The sequence below is a fragment of the Procambarus clarkii genome, chromosome 54 (assembly GCF_040958095.1).
Source record: "Procambarus clarkii isolate CNS0578487 chromosome 54, FALCON_Pclarkii_2.0, whole genome shotgun sequence".
Taxonomy (NCBI): Eukaryota; Metazoa; Arthropoda; class Malacostraca; order Decapoda; family Cambaridae; genus Procambarus; species Procambarus clarkii.
The window spans coordinates 11,050,656-11,076,047 of record NC_091203.1 but is presented as its reverse complement, the minus strand read 5'-3'; the positions used below and the strand labels follow the sequence as shown (position 1 = coordinate 11,076,047).

General features: G+C 40.8%; 1 protein-coding gene across 1 annotated transcript in view; it reads left to right on the top strand.

The window, feature by feature from the left end:
- LOC138349767 (G-protein coupled receptor Mth2-like) overlaps positions 1-25,392 on the top strand; it is a 249,037-nt gene that overhangs the window by 60,280 nt on the left and 163,365 nt on the right. The window contains exon 2 of the mRNA XM_069305104.1: positions 7,743-8,243. Within this exon, the coding sequence (XP_069161205.1) occupies positions 7,800-8,243 (444 nt within the window). The 5' untranslated portion in view covers positions 7,743-7,799. The remainder of the gene's footprint in view (positions 1-7,742; positions 8,244-25,392) is intronic.

Here is a 25,392-nt window from a genome sequence, read left to right as displayed (position 1 = left end):
CATTTATTAACAACTATGACATTGAAAACGTTTTTCTAATGTCTCTGTGGTTCATTTGGGTACTCGGCTTACACCTGCTTCCCTTTGTATAAGTTCCACGTATGCTAAATTGACTGTCTTTATCTGCTCTATGAATTCCCAGGTGAATTTTGCAGGACCCGCCCTAACTCTTCAGTCTTCCAGCGACAATTGTTTATATTTCTGTAACCTTTCCTCGTAATTCATGCCTCTACGTTCTAGAATTAGTCTAACTTCCTCTCATGTTTGAGTAGATATGGGGCTCCACCCTGGAGATACAAAGATTGCACTTGTCTGGCATAATTTATAAGGTTTAAAATATTTAAAATGTACAAGGTTTAAAATTATTCTTTACACAAATTACTGAAGGCAGTTCTTATGTTGGCCAGCCTAGCATATGCAGCTGATTATATCCTCTTGACGTTGGCGTCAGGAGACAGGTTCGGAGTGAAATCTATCCCCAGGTTTTTTATCTCCCAAATTCCAAAAGGTTTTCATCTATCATGAAACCTTGAGTCTGACCTCCTTCCTACATTTAAGGTCACTACTTTGCATTTAAGAAACCATTACCTGGACCATTCATTCAGTTTGTCCAGGTCATCGTTTAGCCTTTGGCTGTCATCACCATTATAATCCTGCTCACTATTTTTGCCTCGTTAACAAACATTGAAAGGAATGACTATTCCCCTCAGGATAATCATTTATATATATGAGACATAGGAAAGTTTCTAGCACTAAATCGTTAGGACTCTGCTGGAGACTTTTCTCCTTTCGGAGATCTCACGCCTTCACAGTAACTTGCTGTCTTCTGTTGCTTAGGTAATCCTTTACCTAAGGGAATAACTTTCCGGTCACTCCTGCCTGCGTCTCCAACTTATGCACTAAGCGTTTATGGGGTATTGTGTCAAATGTTTTCTGACCATCAAAATATACATTCAGTATGCCTGTCTTTCTCTGTTTTGTCTAATTTTTGTCACCTAATCTTAAAATTCTATTAATCTTGTGGTACAAGAATTATTATATCTGAAACCGTGCTGGTAGTGAATTACAAAGGACTTTCTTATCAAAGGTGCCACTAGCCTCACAATCTTTACCCATCACCCTGCATGGTGTGGAAGTCAGGGACACTGGGCCGCAGTCCAGTGTACACCGTCTTTCTCCCTTCTTGAATATTGGAACTAAATCTGCAGTCTTCCGACTTTCTGGAGTGTCTTCTGTTCTCAGTGATCTATACAACAGCGTAAGTCCCAGTGTATGGAACCATACACAGGTCCCAGTGACCATACACAATGGTGAATGTGGCAAACATAGTGCTGCTTCTCCCTCATTTATTACCCATAGTGAAATTTTGCCTGGTCCAACTGCCTTTGTAAGGTCCACTTTCAACAGTTTCCTTCTATCTCATTTCTAGTGCTCTCAAATTACCAGTTCAGGTAATTTTCCTTCCTTTGTTATGAAGACCTGAAGTCTCTCGTTTAGTTTGTCACACACCTCTTTGTCATTCTCACTGAACCCATCCTCCCATGTTGTCACTTTCATTGTTTATTACTTCACTGTTGTTTTTCTTTGATGAGGCTGTGAAGCAGTTTATTTAGGTATTTTCTTTACTTGTTATTACGTGTTGATACTGTTTTCCGCTTCTCACACTAAAGTACTGATTTCTGGCCCCCTGATATCTTCTACTTTCTGATGGTCTATTATTGCTGTAGTTTCCCCAAGTCTGTGAACTTAATTGCTTTACTTCGTTGCATCTTTGATTAAATTATGGGTTCCTCCATTATAATTATTTTATTTCCTTTTAAACCAGAATAGGCTTGTCTAAGGCCTCCTGATACGGCTGCATGATGCAGTTTATCAAGTTTTGTAGATGTTTCTCTGTGTTTTGTTTTCTATCATATTTCTGAAAGGCATTTTCTCATCTCAAAATTTTTCCTTTCGGTATGCCTGTCTTTTCCTTTTTTGTCCATTACATAACTCGGCCATTCCTATTTCCACCAGATACTCTAATGACAATGTACTCTGATCACTCATTAATTGGGGCTTCCAGTTTGATTTTCCAATATGGCTAACATGATTAGTGTGAATATCAGGTTATGACTAGTGAGTGCATCACAGCCTGTCATCTAGTAAGTCCCTTGATATGTTAGCTTAAAAAGTTTTCGTTGTTACTGTCACTGTCTCTTAGTTACTGAAAATCCTCAAGTCATATGTCTTCGTTCCGAATTCAGTCTGATGCTGAAAAACATTTAAAAAAAATCAGATCTTTATCTAGCAGACGTTCTAGAGAGAGACGGGGGCAGTATGACCAAACCGTAAACTAAAAAAAAAAAATAGTAATATGAACTGTGCATACATGACTGCACTTACATTAGTGAATGTACTCCAGTTTAACATAAACACACTAGTCATTTCATGTTTCGTTAAACAGGATAATCTTGAGCAGAAGAGCACAAAAACGCAAAAACTGACTATACATACATAAAACTAGTAACTAATATATGTTAGGTTAATGTCATTGAACGCGCTTCTATAAGTAAAATCTCACTAAATCCCAATAAAAATATTCTAACAAACAGATTTTGCTTAATACCTAATTTTGTTTTGTTACATAACAGCAAACTTGTATTGGTTATGTAACAAAAAACAGAATGACAAGGTACTCAAGTAATACTAGGAGAGGGACCCACTCTTCATCTGTTCAATCTCTCGGCAAACATCAAACTTTGTTTAAACACAGCTTGGGAGTCCTGAATCCCGGATGAGTCGTCAGAAAATATAGTTTGTTATCTTAACCTGACATGTTACAACTGTCTGACTTTCTCGTTGTTCTTAAATTTACGTTCAAACATTTAATCGGGGAGATGAAGTACAAACTATTTTGTGGACTTTCAGCTGAATATTCTGGATCAAGCTACTGCCGCATTGCACACCCGTCTAATGGAACAAGCTTTAATACTGACCATAACCTTCCCATTTTCACTTTTGGTGAAAATACATTGGTTGATATTAACATATACCAAACCTCATAACAAACACAATTTTTTTTGTGATCAATATTTATCCAGACAATATTGATCACAAAATTCAATCAATCATTGATCTACTTCAATGGCAATCCACTTCTGGGGTTACTGTTCCCTACAGTACTGTTCCACAACTGTTCTGAGGCTGGCTAACATAAGAACTGCTTTCCGAAACCTACGTAAGGAATAATTCAGAACCTTGTATACCACATAAGTAAAGTGAATCCTGGAGTATGCGGCCCCAACATGGAGCCCGTACCTCGTCAAGCACAAGACGAAGCTGAAAAATGTTCAGAGGTATGCCACTAGGCTAGTCCCAGAACTAAGAGGCATGAGTTATAGGGAAAGGCTGCGTGAACTGCACCTCACGTCGCTGGAAGACATAAGAGCTCAGGGAGACATGATCACCACATACAAAATTCTCAGGGGAATTGACAGAGTGGACAAGGATGGAATATTTAACATGGGTGGAACACGCACAAGGGGACACAGGTGGCAGCTGAGTATCCTAATGAGCTACAGAGACATTCGAAAGAACTTTGTCTGTGTCAGAGTAGTTAGTAATTCGAATGCACAAGGTAATGATGTGGTGGAGGCTGACTCCATAAACAGTTTCAAATGTAAATATGAGAGCACGAGAAGCTCAGGAATCTGTACACCAGCAGATTGACGGTTGAGAGGCGGGACCAAAGAGCCAAAGCTCAACCCCCGCAAGCACAACTAGGTAAGTATAACTAGGTAGGTACAACTGGCAACATTACTTGCCTCACAGACTGTATGTCGTCAACTGACTTATCGGCCAGTCTTCCAGATAACCTAATATGGTCTCATATTATATCGTTATTCTTAACCTTAATTATTCTATAATAATTTTCTGATACAAACAAATACATTTGCATAATAAAGCTCATCAATCACAGCATTTCATGAAAATCTTTGAGATTCTCATGTCATCAAAACAGCCTAATGCGGAGCTGCCCACAACATGGGACATATGTGGGTGGGTACTGCTGTAGAGGTGGAGGATGCTCTTGCTTTGCACTCATCAGCGTGTTTCCTTTGGTCCTCCGCAGTCAGTCTATTCTATTGCATGGTATTACAATGTATTAAGTAGATGAACTGTCCTTTCCGGAAAACCCACCAAAATCTTGGAGGGTACTTACACTTTCATCGGGAGATCACCCTGTATGCTCCTGGCAATTGAAGAGGGGCTCAGTGTTACACGTTCAGGGGATGCGGCTCCAACACTTGCCTCGTTGTCACGTGCACACACCCACTCAAGCCGCCGTGAGTCCAGTACCATTATGACTCTATCAGATACTTATACCTAGTGGCAGCCAAACTCCTGGTTTGCCACTTATGCTACCAACCTCACCTAGTGAGTTTAATCTTACAAGATAAATATGGCAATATATATATATATATATATATATATATATATATATATATATATATATATATATATATATATATATATATATATATATATATATATATATATATATATATATATATATATATATATATATACATATATATATATCGAAACTGTGAACGCCAAGAAATCTGGACTCCACCTGCCAAAGATTATTGGGGAATATAAACCTGGATATGCGTATGGAAATGTCAAGACACACAAGCCTGGAAACCCACTTCGGCCAATCATCAGCCAGATACCCACACCCACGAACAGACTGCCGAAACGACTCAACGGCTTCCTGACTCCTTATGTCCCTTGCGCCTTCAGCCTGAAGTCTCCAAAGGAATTTGTTGACTTCATTTGTTGACAAAGTCAAGGTTCAGGAAGCCATCTCTTGGTCGTGGAATTGCCATAGGTCCTCCATATATATAATGTTGGCAATTCCACGACCAAGAGATGGCTTCCTGAACCTTGCAGGAATTAACCTCACTGAGGACCAAATCACTCTCCTAAATCTGGGTATAAACTGTCACGTTATGTCCAGACCGAGTGAGATGGCCCAGAAAGTGGAGTTGGAAATCCTGTTGGACGACATATTCGACCTCGAGACACAAAAGAAGGTCACTATCAAAGATACCTTACAAGCAGAACTTATTGCGGAAGGAGGAAAGAATCGAGGCAATTACAGAAGCACCATACTGTCCCCCGAGCTCAAAGCGGCAGCTAAAAGCCTTCGTGAGAACAAGGAGATAGTTGTCAGGAGAGGCGACAAGTCGCCAATATACGTCATTCTTAAAAAAGACGAATATCTGGCAAAAATGAACCTCATACTCTCTCACCAAACTAAATTCCAAAGGGTAACGAAGGACACTACAGCCGAATTGAAAGCAAAGGTCAACAAACTGATCGAAACTGTGAACGCCAAGAAATCCGGACTCCACCTGCCAAAGATTATTGGGGAATATAAACCTGGATATGCGTGTGGAAATGTCAAGACACACAAGCCTGGAAACCCACTTCGGCCAATCATTAGCCAGATACCCACACCCACGTACAGACTGGCGAAGCGACTCAACGGCCTGCTGACTCCTTATGTCCCTTGCGCCTTCAGCCTGAAGTCTCCAAAGGAATTTGTTGACTTACTGCGGGGCACACGGGCCACAGGGATATGAGCCTCGTTGGACGTAGAATCACTGTTCACCAACGTACCGGTGGACGAGACAATCGGGATGATAGCCGACAGAGTGTATCGTGATCCAGCCTGTACTCCTCTTGACATACCAGAAAATATTCTAAGGAACTACTCCAAGGTTGTACTAAAGAGGCACCCTTCTTGAGCCCGGATGGGCACATGTATAAGCAAGTAGATGGGGTCGCCATGGGTTCTCCCCTAGGTGTCCTGTTTGCAAACTTCTACATGGGTACCATCGAGCAAAAAGTCTTAGTCGACATGAACTTGAAACCGGCCATATACTGCAGGTATGTTGACGACATTTTTACACAGGTACCTGATGTCAGACATCTGCAGGAGCTGAAGGAGGCGTTTGAGCAGAGTTCCGTGCTGCGTTTCACTTACGAGATGGAAAAAGATGGGAAGCTGCCCTTTTTAGATGTAACAGTCATGGAAAAGAGCGGAGGTTTCCACACTGCAGTCTAAACTAAGGAAACGAACATAGGAATGTGCCTAAATGCCAACAGCGTCTGCCCAGACAGGTACAAGAGGAGTGTTGTTAACGCATATGTCGACCGTGCTCTCAGCGACAGCTCAGAATGGAAGCAAGTCGACGAAGAACTCTGTAGGGTAAGGCAGGTCCTAGTCAACAACGGCTTCTCCAATGGTTTCGTCGAAGACATCATAAGAAGGAAAGTGAAACGCCATGCAACCTCCGAAGAGACAACTAACACAACACCTATACCCCCTATTAGACTATTTTACAGGAACTTCTTTTCCACAGCTCATAAAACGGAGGAAAGGGTCCTGAAAGATATTGTTAATAGAAACGTTATCCCTACAGACAAAAATCAGAGGATACAACTGACGATTTACTATAAAACCAGAAAAACGGCCAGCCTACTCATGAGAAACTCTCCAGACACAAAGCAGAACGCTTTAAAAGAGACCAACGTCGTCTATGCCTTCAAATGCCCTCTTGGGGACTGTAAGCTCCAGGAAAACTTGGCTTATTAGGCAAATCGGGCCTTGCATAGTAGGCTGAGAAGTGCGTTCTGGCTATTAGGTACGACATATATATATATATTATATATATATATATATACATACACGGAGCCCCCTTCCCGTTTCTACCCAGATCCAGCGTTAAGAGTCAAATCAGCTTACTCTGCTGATTCTCTGAGATGCAGGGATTCTGTTGATATATGTGGTGACCAGATCAGCCGCCTGATAAGGGAGAAATTTGCATTAATAAGTTGGTAGGTAAGGGGGAGTAAGAAATTATCAAAAGACGGCACCAAAGACGGCTAATGTGAGTTGTGGTCATTTTATTAAGACTGGTTATTTTATATTACATTACTCCCTGGTAGTGCAGTGGTAACAAGCACTTATCCCGCGCCTCGTAACCGATATCGTCCTGGGTTTGTGTACTGGTTTGGAAGGAGTGACTTGGTGACTATCCTAAACTGCTCGCCTCTACTCACCCAGCAATAACTGTTTATCAGGTTGTTATACTATTAATGGGCCATATTCCTTGGAAAATTAGTGGATGTGGCTTACCATAAGCTATGGGAAGGAAAAGCTCTAAAAGCTCTAACAAGAGTAACAAGTCGTATGTTCCTGTACTCACCTGAATAAAAACCAATTAAGTGAAGCAAATACAAAATAAATCCAGTTATATATTAAATGTCATTTCTGTTTCTTTGAAAGGGACAATATGCTGTTCTGAATCTGAATCAGAGTATTTTTGAGCCAGGTTTGATAATTTTCAGGAGAAAGCGCTTAGCCGGTATACTGTATAGTAACTTAGAGAAGACATGACGGCTGTCTCAAATATTGTAAACAGAGAACGGTGTCAATAACGCTGCCAGTCCACTTACACCATTGCAATCAAATACATTTTTTAAACAAAATACACATGATATTATCATTAAAGTAGTCTGTATCTAAATACAACAGTGAAGTACTACGTGTTCCAATTTCAAAATGGTACAGTGTCCAGAAGTCCGGTTTTGGATGTAATCTGGGGAGTGTAGCAGAACCTATAAATAAATGCTAAGTACATATTTTTGTATCGTATAGTATTAAATGTTTTATTCATTTATTTCAGACCACTTCAAAACAAGTATCAACAGCTAGACTTCATCAGTGGAACATTTTTCTGCCAATGATGAACATGCAGGTCCTAAAGACAGTAGGTGTGTGGATGTTGCTTATAGTGCATGGTGCCTCCATGAACAACATTCATTCACAGCTGGTAAAGGGCCAGAAATGCTGCAAAGAGAACTTACCCCAGACTCCTAGTGGATGTCTGTCAAAAGTGGAGTCCAGCTTTACACCACCACTGAACTTCGTGAACACTTCTGAAGCACCACACACTGAAGTATTATGGACCCCTTACTCTCTCAAGTGTCCTCGGGGCTTTAATATTGCTTACTATAATCTAGAAAGCAATGTATCAAAGATTCTGCCGTCTCTTATTATCGAGGGAGATAGAATCAAGCTAAAGTGGCTTGATGAGATAATATTAAAAACCACCAGTAATTTTTGTGTAGAAGCTCTTCCAAATGATGCATATCGAGCTCTTGCCTGCCGGCCAGACCCAAATATTGTGAGTATTATATTTGTGAATTTTTGTCGTAGAACAATGTAATTTTGTGTAATGATATTGTTGATCTTAATGTTTAATAGAAACTAAAAATTGGTTATCTAATCAAGAAAGAAGGACAAAAGAAGTAACTAACTTTTGACCGGTAGTTAGTTTAGTTCATTTATTATGCACCGCATACCCATCTTGTGGGCGGTAGTGGAAAGGATTACAAAGGCACATAATGGGCTCATGGACTGAACACCACAGTTCATTTAGCTATGCAAGTGTCAATCTTGATGAGCTAGTTACAAAATTCAATATAAGTCGTCACATCAACAATGAGTTCGAGATCGACCACAAGTACAATTTCTAAATTAAGCAACTGACAATAAGGCAATATAGTGCATGGTGCATGCACTATAGTGCATGCACTTCAGGCGTGCGTGCCTGTCTTTTGACAGGCACGCTGTATATGAAATGGTGACAAAGTATATAACAAAATAAACCCATCCACTCCGTCGCTTCGATATACAGCAACTCAGAATACGATCATACCCATTCTCTAGCTAAGAACACCACTTAATAGCTTCATAAGACTAGCTGTATAGTTCTAATGAATTGACTTGTGCAAGACAGTCAAACTTTGGCTTTCCCATGAACAAATCCAGAAGTATCGTGACGAGGGTTCAAACCTACGTCCGAGAGGATCCAAGACGCGCCTTAATCGACTGAGCTCTAGTCGATTAAAGAGCGTCTGGGATCATCTCGGACGTAGGTTCGAACCCTCGTCACGGCCCTTGTGGATTTGTTCATTTGATGCATCACACTATTGTGATTTCTGTGTTTGTAATTCGGCTTTCTCTTTACAACCTGTTGAAATCAATAACAGTAATAATAATAATATAAATAATACGTAAGGAAATCATGCTAATGATATATACCAATGAGAAAACCAATTGAAGCAATGTGGAGAATTCGATCCCTCGACCCGAGTACTCCCAACCAGCACACCATACCTCTGTACCACGGTATAGTATAACTTATACAACACAATACCCCACTGAATTTGATGCTGTAGTATGATAGAAATCTCTGTTACCTATACCAGAGTGCATGTGTTAAAACCTGGAATTACGTCAGTTGAAGTCTCAAGACTTCCTGTAGATTTATTGGAATCCCAGATTGTATAACTTACATGGTGGTTCAGAGGTAAGGTGCGCACTATTGTAGTACCCACGTCGAGGAATCGAATCCTCTACAATGCTGTGATGGATTTAAAAAAAAAAATATACATATATATGTTTTAAAAATATATATACATTTCCTTATGGCCACTAATCATGTTGCGCTTTTGGGAAATTTTTAAATTAACGATATGGTTATGTGATCAGTGAAATTACTTTAATTAAATAAGTGACTGGGCACCATTCCTTTTCTCCGTCCTATTCTACGTCCTAAAATTCCTTTCTAGTGCTAAATAGCTATATAGTATTTACTTAGTGCTTTCTCCTGATAATTACGTTACCTTAAATTTAATATAATTATGGATTTATCTCCGTAAGTGTTCATAGCTGAGGTAAAGAGATATATTGGCATCAGTACAAGCACATCAGTGAAGCAAGACCGATATCGAACCAGCGCTCTAGGGAGATCCAGAAGTGCACCTTAATCCAGGATAGAGAGGAATCATTAATCATAAGAAGTTAAACAGACAAAACTGATAAATACAGGTATTCACACCTCGCTACTGCGGCCTGCAAAGGAGGTAAAGGCTGAGTTAATCGTGTCTTCTGCACTCACTTATGGTACGGACTTCCTCCAGTGATTCACCGGATTAAGGTGAGCTTCCGTGGTGAGCAGTCGTTCACTCTGAGCCAAATACTGACGAAGGCCCCCTGACACTACCAACACATCCCCCGATTGACATCCGCGATGACAGGATCGTCTCCGAACTTCTCTGTACAAGCGAGGAGATTCTGGAACAGCTATTTACCCTAGAACACCAAGCAGCCCTACGAGACATGAATCTGATGCTCATCCCTTCTCGATGCTACCTGGTGGATAGAACTATTTTCGACAAGAGTGCAGCATCTTTATCTCTACCCAGGAACCTACCGACAGTCTGAAGAACATCAACGACCAGAGACCGGCCCTAGCAAGGGTTAAAGCGAAGGTTATCAAGAAAGTCGAAAACCTACACCCGACCATGAAGGTAACATTCTCTACTGCTGCTGCAGCAACACAAACTGTAGAAAATGGGTTCAGATGTCTCGACATCTCAATAACCTCTAACACCATCAAGAAAGATAGATACCATACCCTCAACTACAACAGTGCTTTAAGTGCAAAAAATACAATCACTTGACCCAGAATTTCGACTTGACAGAAGGAAAACTCAACATTTGTGCTTAAACTCACAACTAAAAGTTTTGCTAGTCGCCCACCCAGCTGTGCATTGTCTGGGAAGGAGATAACACCGCCTTCTCTCTGGACTGCCCAATCAGATAGCAAAAAATCCATAACACCAGACACGACACAAGACCATTTGTACTAACCTCCCACATAATAAAAGTATTTGAGAGAGTGATCAGGAGTCAGGTCACTTGTTTCATGGAAACAAATTACCTCCACAATGCAGACCAACATGGATTTAGAGCAGGAAGATCATGCCTATCACAGCTACTGGACCATTACGATAAAATCACTGAGGCATTAGAAGAAAAACAGAATGCAGATGTGGTATGCACGGATTTCGCAAAGGCATTCGATAAATGTGACCATGGAGTGACAGCACACAACATGAGGTCAATGGGAATAACTGGTAAAGTAGGATGCTGGATACTCGGTTTTCTGTCGAACAGAACATAAAGAGTAACAGTCAACCATATAAAATAGAGTCCAAGCGCAGTTAAAAGCGGTACCTCAATGTACAGTCCATGCACAACTGCCTTCCCTTATTCTCATTTCAGATATAGACTCAAATACAAGGCACAGCTTCGTATCATCCTTTGCAGACGACAAAAAAATCAGCATGAAAATTACCTCTGCTGAAGACATTGAAAGTTTACAAGCAGATATTAATAAAGTTTTCGGATGGGCAGCAGAAAATAACATGATGTTTAACAGCGATAAATTCCAGGTACTCAGGTACGGTAAAAATGAGAACCTTAAACATATAACAGGGTACAAAAGACAGTCAAATTTGCCCATAGTAGGAAAGCAACATGTAAAGGATTTGGGAATAATGATGTCTGACGACCTAACGTTTAGGGAGCATAACCAAGCAAATATTGCGTCACATAGAAAAATGGTAGGATGGATTACGAGAACCTTCAAATCAAGGGATCCCATCACAATGGTTGTACTCTCTAAATCACTTGTGCTATCCCGTCTTGAGTACTGCTCAGTGCTCACTTTCCCATTCGAGCAGGAGAGATTGCTGAAATAGAGGGAGTACAGAGAACATATACGGCATACATAGACGCGATAAAGCATCAAAATTATTGGGTTCGTCTCAAAGCTCTCCAAATGTACTCGCTAGAAAGACGTCGAGAGATATATCAAATAATATTCACGTGGAAAATACTGGAGGGTCTGGTCCAAAATCTACACAGTAAAATAACAACATACTGGAGTGAACGATATGGAAGAAAACACAGTATAACTGTATAAACAAACTGTATAAACATCAGAGGGCCACGGTTGTACAACATCCTCCCAGCGAGCGTAAGAAATATTATCGGAATAACCGTGAACATCTTCAAGAGAAAACTAGACAGTTTACTCTAAGGATTTTTTATTGTTGCCGCCGGAGGCGGCTAGTTTATTGTGCACCCCATACTCATCCTGTGAGCGGTAGCGCAAAAAAACATTACAGAGGGCACAAAAGGCCTTTATCAGACTTCATATTAGATTATTACATAAACAATTTCATCTATCCTTCACACCTTATAGTTACAATGTCAGCTAGTTACAAAGAAAGTGCTAATTTAAGAGCTACATATTTACATCATACATTAATGGTAGGTCTTATCGCTAATACATAATAGTTTGACCAATGAAGATATTACAGAGTCACAGGGGAGCTTCTGTTTATTATTAGTCCTCACAATACACTACTTGTTTCTGAATCTCATATGTCGTTTATCTACTGGAGCGAAATGTGGATACAGTGCAACGATTTCAGGTAATTTATCAATGGTAATAAGAAAGGTTACTATATCATACTGAGTGAGCTTAGATTTATCTCTAAATGGTTCAATTTTACTACAATCCAAGATATTGTGTTCGAGTGTGTTTCCCTGTCTTTGTCCACACACTTCACTTTATCTAGATCCATATTCAAGCCGAACTGCCAATGATACTTGTAACCAAGACTTATACGAGCTGTGACTACATCTGTTAGTCTACTGACTTTGTTACTTGCCCCATACACATGGGGCAAGTAACAAGTGCAAGTAAATGTGTTTTACTTCACATTGTGATGAACAATGGATTTGCCAGTTCCAGTTTGCACTGTTCTACTTTCTTCAAATCTATCCAGGAGTTCTCGTCTAATTACACTTTTAAGGGACCTATTTGATATCTCATGATTCCGTTCAATACTGCCTTTATTTACTGCAGCCTTAGCAAGGGCGTCAACTTTGTCATGTTCCTGCAGGCCAATGTGAGAAGGAATCCACAACATTTTTATACTTACCCTCTTGCTAAGTATACTTATATATCTACGTCTAGCTTCCAAGAAAAGCACGTTATTACTTGATTGCTAACTATTTATTGCTCGTACTGAGGAAAGGGAGTCGGAAATAATTAAGCTGTCTACTTCAGTATTGTCGATAATTTCGAGTGCTACCATTATTGCTACCAACTCGGCTTGCATTGGGGATGCCCAGTTACGAATTCGGTCCAAGGAGTGCCGGACCCACCGGGCTGTGGTGGGTATGTGGACTTGCGGCCCGTTGCAAGGAACAGTGTAGTGGACCAAACTCTCACAAGTCAAGCCTGGCCTCGGGCCGGGGCCCGAGGCCAGGCTTGACTTGTGTATATTTCTGTATATGTGTATGTGCATATACATATATACAGTAATATACAACTGTGGTATGGAGTTCAAATCCAACTGTGTTATTGTGGTCATATACGACTGCATTATGACGGTCATAAACAACTGAGTTAAGATCATATACAACTGTGTTATGGAGGTAATATACAGCTGTATTATGGTGGCCATATACAACTGTGTTATGGTGGTCATATACAACTGGATTATGATGGTCATATACAGCTGTGTTATGGTGGTTATATACAACTGTGTTATGGTGGTCCTATACAATTGTGTTATGGTGGTAAGCCTCCACCACATCACTTCCTAATTCATTCCATTTGTCTACTACTGTGACACTGAACAAATTATTTCTAACGTTTCATTTGGGCACTCAATTTCAACCTGTGCCTCTTAGTGCGTGTGCCCATTTTGTGAAATAGTCTGTGTTTATCTACCCTATCAAATCCTCTGAGAATCTTGTATGTGGTCGTCTTGTCCCCCTTTAAATCTTCTGTCTTCCAGTGACGTGAGGTTTTATTCCCGTAGTCTCACCTCGTAGCTCTAACACCTTAATTCAGGTACTAGTCTAGTGGCAAACCTTTAAACCTTTTCCAGTTCACTTTCATGCTTGACTAGATATGAACTCCATGCTCCAGGATTGGTCAGTCATATGTGATATACAAAGTTCTGAAAGATTCCTTACATTGTTTCATAAGGCCGTTCTTATGAAAGCTAACTTTGCATATTCTGCTGATGTTTTCCTCTTGCTATAAGCTCAGGGGATAGGTCTGGCATGATATTAACTCCCAGGTCTTTCTCTCTCACTGATCTTTGAAGAAATTAATCTCCCAAATGATACCCTGTATCTAGTCTCATGCTCCCTACACCTATCTTCATCACATTACATTTTCTTGGGTTATCTCTAACAACCATTTGTTCGACCATTCCTGTTGCTTAGGTACTTGATGTTGCTTCCTGTTACTTAGGTACTCTCTTTTACATTGGAGTACCCTACCAGTTACTCCTGCCTGTTTCTCCATCTTATGCATCAGACTCTTATGGGGTAATGTGTCAAATTCTTTCCAACAGTCCAAGAAAAGGCAGTTCGCCCATCCTTGTAGTGTTATTGGGGTCAAATATATAACTGCATTATTCTGGTCATATACACATGTGTTATGGTGGTCATATAGAGGTTCATTTTATGGTCCTATATAGCTGCATTATGATGGTCATATTCAGATTTGTTATGGTGGTCATATAGAACTGTGTTATGGTGGTCATATACAAATGTATTATAGGGGACACATACAGCTGTGTTGTGTTGGTCATATACAACTGTGTTATGATGGTCATATACAGCTGTGATATGATCATATACAACTTTGTTATGGTGGTCATATACATTGGTGTAATGGTGGGCAGATACAGATGTGTTATAGTGGTGATATATAGCTGCATTATGCTGGTCATATACCCATGTGTTACGGTGGTCGTATTCAGCTGCATTACGATGGTCATATATAGCTGCATTATGATGATCATAAACAGCTTTGTTATTGTGGTTATATAGAACTGTGTTATGTTGGTCCTAAACAGCTGTGTTAAGGTGGTACTATTCATCTGAGTTATGGTGGTCATATACAGCTATGTTATGGTGGACATATAAGGCTGTGTTATGGTTATCATATACAACTGTGTTAGGGTGGTCTTATTCAGCTGTGTTTTGTGGTCATATACACTTGTATTATGGTTGACATATTCAGCTGTGTTATTGTGATAATATACAACTGTGTTAGGGTGGTCTTATTCAGCTGTGTTATAGTGGTCATATACACTTGTATTATGGTTGACATATTCAGCTGTGTTATTGTGATAATATACAACTGTGTTAGGGTGGTCTTATTCAGCTGTGTTATAGTGGTCATATACACTTGTATTATGGTTGACATATTCAGCTGTGTTATTGTGATAATATACAACTGTGTTAAGTTGGTCATATATATTTGTGTAATGGTGGTCATATACAGGTGTGTGTTATAATTGGCATATATAATTGTGTAATGGTGGTCACATACAGCTCTGTAGTGATGGTCATATACAACTGTATAATAGTGGTCATATACAACTGTGTTATTGTGGTCATATACAACTGTGCCATGGTGACCATAAACAGCTGCATTATGTTTGTCATTTACAACTGTGTTATAGTGGTCATATACAGCCGTGCTATGGTGGTCATGTACAGCTGCATTATGATGATTATATTCTATATGACCATTATTGTGGTCATATACTACTGTGTTATGGTGATCATATACAACTGTGATATGATGGTCTTATACAGCTGCATAATGATGATCATATACAGCTGCATTTTGACAGTCATATACAACTTTTTTATGGAGGTCATATACAACTGTGTTATGGTGCTCATATTCAGCTGCTTTAGGATGGTCATAACAGCTGCATTATAACGGTCATATAAAACTGTGGTTAGGAGGTCATATAGAACTGTATTATTATGGGTCTTATACAGCTGTATTATGATTTTCATATACAACTGTGTTATTTTGGACATATATATCTGTCATGATGGTCATATAAAGCTTTGTAATAGTGGACATTTTTAGCTATGTTTTGACAGTCCTATACAACTGTGTTAAGTAGGTCATGTACAACTCATATGTTATGGTGGTCATATACAGTTTTTTATGACGGCCATATACAACTGTGTTTATGTGGAAAAATATAGCTGTGTAATCTTGGTCATATACAACTGTGTTTTGGTGGTCGCATACAACGGTATAATGGTGGTCATAAACAGCTGCATTATGTTGACCAGACCACACACTAGATGGTGAAGGGACGACGACATTTCGGTCCGTCCTAGACCATTCTCAAGTCGATTGTCAATTGACAATCGACTTCAGAATGATCCTTGATGGACCGAAACGTCGTCATCCCTTCACCTTTTTGTGTGTGGTCTGGTCAACATACTTTAGCCACGTTATTGTGACTCATCGCCTGCACAGCTGCATTATGTTGGTCATATACAGCTGTGTTATGGTGGTCATTTACAGCCATGCTAAGGTGGTCATGTACAGCTGCATTATGAAGGTCATATGAAGCTGCATTATGAAGGTCATATTGTAACAAATTAGCTGTTGTAGGAATGATCTAGAATGTTTTATCTACGCATGGGAGAATGGGAAGCTGGACCCACGTGGTGACCCGGGATCATCCCCTGGGGGGATTGGCGGTGAAAATAATTGCCGCCTTTGTTCAGTTTCGTATAATGAATTATTTTACAGAATTCACTTATTTAGAGAAATTAGTCTTCATTCAAATTGTATAATATTCTTGGTTATAGTATCAAAAGTACCCTGAAAGCTAGAAGAATGAGTTAAGTCACCATCAGTGACGTTACGAGCCGTGACTAGACATCGGTGCGGAACAATATGAGTGACCTCAGCGGTCACAGGTCATCAGAGTTTCCATGTCCACTATTTCTCAAAGGTCAAATAGCCATTTTGCAATTGGGAATAGCTCTTCCCTAAGATGCTTGTGTAATTAACTTCAGATAAAATAATTCAACCAATCTGGATCATTCAGTGCAACAGAGGTTAGTTGTTAAACTTAAGCCTTGCAAGTAACTTAGACGAGGCGGAAGGATATAGATCTGGGCGTCTGGGTAGAGAAGCATGTGGGAAGGACAGTGTGGGATCCGGAGCAACACAGGAAAGCTGTCCACTCCACCTCTTCCCAAGACCTTAGCACTAACATCTAGCTGGTCGCCAAAAAGGTAAAGTTTGCTAAGAGAGTTGTTTTAGGGAATAGGTCAACTCATTGCCAAAGTAGGGAGTGTTAATGATAGGGAGTGCTTTTATTTAGTTTTTGTTTTAGATTTTGAATAAATTAATTATTTAGTAAGTTGCATTTTTATTAATTTCCATTTCATGTTTCCATTGTATCGTGTCCTTGTCACGTGGTCCCCACGAGGCCGAGTTTTCGTTGGGCCACAAAACCTAACAAAGATTAAGAATTCATTATTCTCTTTGATTGTTAATTAATTCAACACTTAACGTAAAAAGACAACCCTCCCATATATTACTAGTGGGGATCAAGCCCCAAAGTTATTGATTAGCATGATCGATCCAGACCTCGGTCATTCCTCAGTGTTACTGGTCTGGTGGTGGCAGCAAAGGCGACTCTAGAACTTTGCTAGAAGTCTATTTCACATCATTCAGGTTGTAGAATCTTAAGTCGGTGAATCGTCTTATGACCACGTGGCGTGGGGTCGGTTCAAGTAAAAGTTTTGGGGTCCCTTGGTATTGAGATTTAAAATAGAATACGGGTAAAAAGAGGGGGTAGAGAGAACGATGATACTAAAGAACAGAACGCACCCCCCCCATCCATGTTACAATGGTGGCAGCGGTGGGATGTACGTTCTGTTCTTTAGTATCTTCGTTCTCTCTACTCCTCTTGCACTCATTCCAGTTGTTAATCTTTCACACAAAACGTTTCGCTTCAGGGCAGGTGATAGGGTATCTCAGGGAAGCATGGTGGAGGACACAGAAATCTTTCATCATGAGTCAGCTGAGACGCCAACCTTCACTGCACAATGTAATGCATTGAACATGATAGATACTAAAACACCATCCAAAGTACTGTATGAGATGAGAAATGTTGCACGGAATGTGGAAGAAGTAGAAAAATTGATTTCAGCACTTGATTTGCAACATGTTACACAGGCGGATAGGAAGGCACTGAGAGGAGTTTTGCGAAAATTCCCGAAATTATTTGCGACAGAGGATGACCAGATTGGTCTCCTTGATAAGATTGAGCACACCATTCCAACTGGTGATCATTTGCCTGTGTACACCAGACTGTGGAGGATGCCGGAACAGGCAAAGAACATTATTAGAAAGGAGTTCCAGAAAATGTTGAGACAGGGTGTGATAGAGCCTAGTACGTCACCGTGGCTCTCTCCTGTTGTGCTAGTTCGGAAACCCGATGGTAGTTACCGTTTCTGTGTTGACTACCGGAAGGTGAACGAAATAACTAAGGGTGATGTGTATCCGTTTCCCCGAATACAGGAGATAATATATCAATTTGGTGCTGCTAAGTATTTCTCAACTCTTTGGATGGTAGGCACAATTATCAATTCCGTAGGATGCCGTTTGGTTTAAAAACAGCGCCTTCGTCATTTCAGAGGGCCATCGACTTCATACTCAGTCCGGTCCTGGGTAGGCATTCTTTAGCGTACCTGGATGATGTTGTGATATATTCCAGGACGTTTGAGGAATATCTACGAGACTTGATTGAGACTTTGACATTGTTAGATCAGGCAAGATTCAAGCTAAGCGTTCAGAAATGCACCCTGGCGCCCAGAAATTCAAATTTCTGGGGTTCCAGGTGTGCCCGGATGGTATCCGGCCTGACCCAGATTCTTGCCGCGCCATTGCCGACATGCCTACTCCAAGGACAGCAAAGGACGTGCGTAGGTTTTCGGTGGCGGCCGGATATTTTCGTCGTCATATTGAAGATTTCGCAGGCATTTCAGCACCCCTGACTGATCTGACAAAGAAAAATGCGAAGTTTGTGTGGAAATCTGAACATGACGAGGCCAATCACAAACTGAAGGACCAACTAATCACGACACCGGTATTGCCTATTCCTGATTTTGAGAAGGAGTGGGAGGTGCACACTGACGCCAGTGGTATAGCTATTGGTGGGTGCTTAATTCAGCGAGATGCCGATAATTTACCCCATCCAGTAGCCTATTTCAACAGAAAGGTCAAAGGACCTGAAGTTCGTTACTCAGCTACGGATCGGGAGGCACTGGCAGTAGTAGAATCAGTTAGGTATTTCGAGCCTTACCTATTTCAGCGGCACTTTATAATTTACACTGACCATCGAGCGTTGACACACATCTTTAAGAAGCGAACAAAATGCCCACGAATGTCACGCTGGTCTCACGAACTTTCGGCCCACTCATTCCAGATTTTGTACAAGCCTGGTCCAGCACATGTTGTGCCAGATACGCTAAGTAGAAACATAGCGGCAGTTCAAGTTAATGAAAATATTGAAACAATTCCATCAGATAAAATGAGAGAATACTGGATGAAAAAAAATTATTGAGTTTTTAGGAGGGAAATACCCGAAAAGGAAAAATAATTTACCTATTCATTATTTTGAGATGAAACAGGGCGTCCTGTATTACGTTAATAGCCAGAATAATAGGGCAGTATTTCAACTAATTACTCCGGACGCGTTGCGGTCATCACCATTAAAGCTTGCGCGTGCATCTAAAATTGCAGGGCATCCGGGGGTCTTTAAAACCCACTTAAGGGCAAAGTCTCTATTTTATTTCCCAGGATTACTTTCTGAAGTAATTAATTTCGTGAAGTCGTGCAATCGTTGCCAGAGGAGGAAAGGCACCCTTAAGGTACAAGCCCAACTTCAGGAATTTCCTGAAATTCGTGAACCTTTAGATCGTGTGGGGGTCGATTTGATTGATTTACATCACAGTCATTGAGGAAATAGATACGTGTTGGTGTTAGTTGATCATCTGTCTAGGTACACTACACTAGTTGCATTAATTCAGAAGGATTCTCGTACGGTTGCAGATGCGTTCTTGCGTAGGTTCGTTACTGTATTCGGGCCTCCTAAAGTTTTAGTCTCGGACCGGGGTCAAGAATTCAATGGGAATATATTTAGGGAAGTTTGTAAGATTTTAGAGACAACCTCGGCTTTTACAACAGCCTACCACCCACAAGCAAACGGAATGACGGAACAGACTAATCGTTCAGTCACGGATATGCTTCCAATCCTTGCTGAACATGATGCAAACTCTTGGGATGAACACCTACCCTATGTTCAATTAGCCTTGAATACTGTCATCCACCAATCGATTAACACCCAACCCCTTCATTTGTTTACTGGTAACTCAAGCAATTTCCCTTCAGATCACTTAACAGACATAATGTTGCATACGGGGAGGACTATCCTTCAGAGGTCCTTGGGAAAATGAGAAACGCATGAAATATTGCAGCTGAAGCGTCCAAGAAGGCACGGAATCGGTATGCTCATTTTTACGACAAGAAAGTGCACCCTCTTGAGTTGAAGGAAGGCAGCCTCGTATTGAGAGTGAATCAGGCTGTGCCCGCCAATCAGAGTAGGAAACTTGCTCCGAGGTGGCGAAGACCATATAGAGTAGTTAAAAGGGCGGGGCCGGTTAATCTTGTTATAAAAGGAGTATTCGAGGACCAGGTGGAAAGGAGAATTCATGTAAATAAATTGAAACAATATCATGCTAGAGAGGAATTAGAACTGCCTTTAGCGGGTCTTGTTCCTGACTCAGCAGTGATGACTCACGGCTTCACCGACGAGTCAGGGGATGAGGATGACCCTCTGTCATCGCTCATCAGTAGTCAGGTGCAGTCTCGCCACCCTAACGAGATCTCGCGCTATACAGTAAAGTAACTTCCTTGGTTAGTATACTTTAGTATTCATTAGATTTTCCTGTAGAGGCAATAAGATGAACTATTACTATACTTAACTCAGATTGCTGCTTTTACCGTGCACTGGGGTTCCACCTCCACCAAACCCACAGTATATCTATGGCTCTGCTGTGTTGTGTCTGTCTGTTCCCAGGTCTGATTAGTACACCGACCCAGTTGTTCCAGCCTCACGTGAACCCTTATCTGTAAAAACCGAGGGGGGAGGCACGTTAGACAAAGCCCTCCCCCCACCAGACCCAGTAACCCATACATCAGTTACTTTGGGGATGAGGGACTATCCAACAGTCACCCGGCCGACGCCTCATGTCACTAAACGAGGTTGTCAGGGCCAGCAAGCTGTCTACATATAGCAGTCGCCGGAGGTGCCATACAACGCCGGGATAGCTGTCTCGAGATCACCACTACCCACCTGCTGCGTCATCAAGACTGCAGCTATTCCAGCAGTGTTGGAAGAGGTCATGAAATGGAAAGCACGTAGCAGTACTCAAGAATTTCGCCGGAAGATTAATGATTACGTCATCTGAAGCAACAGGAACGCGGCAGTAAGGCGGTCACAGGTGGAAGGCACTGTTTCCATACAGAGTTCCAGGACTCGCCAATAGAAGGTCGCAAAATTGCCTCCTTTGGCCTAAAATCGGCGGTACGAGGGTATACATAGTTGGTGTTTACGGCCTAGTAACCTGGTGACATCAAGAAACGCCTGAGATGACGTGAGCAATGATGGAAGAAGAGATTCACCTGTTCTGCAAACAAGCAACCCGCCTCTACGACCCTCTGACATCACTCCTGTTACGAGACACCATTGGTACATCCAGTCCTGCTCTGCTGTGGTCATCTGCCCCGTCAAGTTTAACATCAAGACTGCCGTGTGAACTGTGATTGATATGATGACGTGTGGACTGTCGGGAGCAAGATCAATGGCCGAAGTAACAGTATTCTACAGCTGTCACTTGGCACTCCGCTCTACGACACTCTGTCGTCATTCAAGAGTACCGGATGGGAGTACAAGAGGACCAGGTACCGACGTCGACGCATGGGAGAATCTAGATCGACAAAATCATCTTCAGCGACTACATTCAGCGTCCATCAGAATCGATTTTTTTTCTCGATTACTCAATATGAACAATTGATTCAAAAGATAAAGTTGGCTCTGAACATCTGTATAAAGAATATCTGGACACTTTTGTGGAAATGTTGAAAAACAGATTTAGAATCACAATAATTTATAAATGTTGAAAAACAGATTTAAATAATTATTCTGGTATAATGATATGGAAATTTTACTCTATAAATTGGTCAGTAATTAAAATCGAAGCCCCTGTGTAATTGTCCAAGCTCAGAACAAACGGATGTGGAAAATATTGTGTACTTTTTTTTCAGAATGTTTGAACACAGGAGAGGCGGACCAATATAAACATTGACATTGTTACAGTGAGTGTGAACACTTGGCTGTACAGTCAGCTGAAACCTGTGATATACTACAGTAGGATTTTTTTTATATTTTATATACATATAATAAACATTATGTGTGTTCCTTAGCATGTCATGGTTGACATTGATTGGGGAGTGCATAGTACACAGATGTGAACTTGGTAGAGTTCAATAGTACACTCCCAGATGACTGAAAGTTCAGTCTGTAGATATAACTTTTATGTTTTATGATTGAGCACGGTATGTCCGGCTCTAGAGGACACATGAACTTGGCTAGTGAAGAGCCAAGAGATTTTAATAGCTAGGCTTTGCTGTTAGAGTAGGGACATTTTATTCAGCTATGTCAGTAAGAGTAGGATGTATGTTTCCTGATGTTGGAGGATTGCTGTCAGTTGACAGCCGAGACATTTATGTATTTGAACATGTTTATTATGATGTTGTTGGACAATCTAATGATTGTCAAATTTTCTTAGTTAGGTTAGCTTTTGCTTATGGCATGAGTTGAGTTTATTGTAGGTTTGGATACTAAACCTCGTTAGTTTGTACAAATTAACAAGGTTTACTAAGTTGCTTGTGCGGGGGTGGGTTGCAACAAACTATCTGTTGTAGGAATGATCTAGAATGTTTTATCTATTCATGGGAGAATGGGAAGCTGGGCCCACGTGGTGACCCGGGATCATCCCCTGGGGGGACTGGCGGTGAAAATAATTGCCGCCTTTGTTCAGTTTCGTACAATGAATTATTTTACAGAATTCACTTATCTAGAGAAATTAGTCTTCATTCAAACTGTATAATATTCCCTGGTTATAGTATCAAGAGTACCCTGATTGCTAGAAGAATGAGTTAAATCACCATCAGTGACGTCACGAGCCGTGACTAGACATCGGCGTGGAACAATTTGAGTGACCTCAGCGGTCACAGGTCATCAGAGTTTCTATGTCCACTATTTCTCAAAGGTCAAATAACCATTTTGTAATTGGGAATAGCTCTTCCCTAAGATGCTTGTGTAACTAACTTCAGTTAAAATAATTCAACCAATCTGGATCATTCAGTGCAACAGAGGTTAGTTGTTAAGCTTAAGCCTTGCAAGTAACTTAGACGAGGCGGAAGGATACAGATCTGGGCGTCTGGGTAGAGAAGCATGTGGGAAGGACAGTGTGGGATCCGGAGCAACACAGGAAAGGTGTCCACTCCACCTCTTCCCAAGACCTTAGCACTAACATCTAGCTGGTCGCCTTAAAGGTAAAGTTTGCTAAGAGTGTTGTGTTAGGGAATAGGTCAACTCATTGCCGAAGTAGGGAGTGTTAATGATAGGGAGAGCTTTTATTTAGTTTTTGTTTTAGATTTTGAATAAATTAATTATTTAGTAAGTGGCATTTTTATTAATTTCCATTTCATGTTTCCATTGTCTCGTGTCCTTGTCACGTGGTCCCCACGAGGCCGAGTTTTCGTTGGGCCACAAAACCTAACAAAGATTAAGAATTCATTATTCCCTTTGATTGTTAATTAATTCCACACTTAACGTAAAATGACAACCCTTCCATATATTACTAGTGGGGATCAAGCCCCAATGTTATTGATTAGCATGATCGATCCAGACCTCGGTCATTCCTCAGTGTTACTGGTCTGGTGGTGGCAGTGAAAGCGACTCTAGAGCTTTGCTAGAAGTCTATTTCACATCATACAGGTTGTAGAATCTTAAATCGGTCAATTGTCTTAAGACCACGTGGCGTGGGGTCGGTTCAAGTAAAAGTTTTGGGGTCCCTTGGTATGGAGATTTAAAGTAAAATATGGGTAAAGAGAGGGGTAGAGAGAACGAAGATACTAAAGAACAGAACGTACCCCCCCCCCACCCGCGTTACAATATGAAGCTGCATTATGGTCATATATAGCTACATTATGATGGTCATATACGCTGCATTATAATGGTCATATACAGCTGTACTCACCAAGTTGTTTCACCTAGTTTTGTTTGGGGCACAACTATGTGAGTTGTTGCCCACTAAGTGTTTCTTGTTGCTATTTTACTTGGGCGTTGTGTAAGTATTTATGACTCGAAATGTCGCTTCAGAAAGATTTTGTCCCAGGTGTTTAACAATTTTTTCTGCCCCGTGTTATGGTATATCATATACAACTGTGTTAAGTAGATCATATACAACAGCATTATGAAGTTGATATTAAACTGTGTTTTTCATATACTGCTGCTGCAATATGGTGTTCATATGCAGCTATGTTATTGTGGTCATATACAGTGGCATTATGATGATGGTACACAGCTGTATTATGAGTGTCACATACAGCTGCATTATGATAGCCATATACAGGTGCATTATAATTGTCATATAGAAATATGTAATGGTGGTCATATTCAGCTGTGTTATGATGGTCATATACAGCTCCAATATGAAAGTCATATAAAGCTGTGTTATGGTGGTCATATAGAACTGGATTATGGTGGTTATATAGAGCTGTGTTATAATGGTGCTATTCATCTGTGTTATGTGGGTTATATACAGGGGAGTTTTGTTGGTCATATACAGTTGTATTATGGTGGTCATCTACAATAGGGTTAAAGTCGTCATACACCTGTGTTATTGTGGTCATATTACACCTGTGTTTTGGTGGTCATATACAGCTTTATTATGGTGGTCATATTCAGCCGTGTTATAGTGGTCATATAAAACTGTGTTATTTTGGTCATATTAATCTGTGTTATGGTGGTCATATACATTTGTGTAATGGTTATCTTCTTGAGGTTATCTTGAGATTTCGGGGCTTTTTGTGTCCCCGCGGCCCGGTCCTCGACCAGGCCTCCACCCCCAGGAAGCAGCCCGTGACAGTTGACTAACACCCAGGTACCTATTTTACTGCTAGGTAACAGGAGCATCAGGGTGAAAGAAACTTTGCCCATAGTTTCTCGCCGGCACCTGGGATCGAACCCAGGACCACAGGATCACAAGTCCAGCGTGCTGTTCGCTCGGCCGACCGGCTCCATATGGTGGTTATATACAGCTGTGGTATGGTTGTCATATCCAACAGAGTAATGGTGGTCAAATACAGCTGTGTTATAGTGGTCCTTGTCAACAGTGTAATGGTGGTCATATACAACTGAGTTATGATGATCATTTTCAAAAATTTTATGGTGTTCATACACAGCTGTGATATGGTGATGATT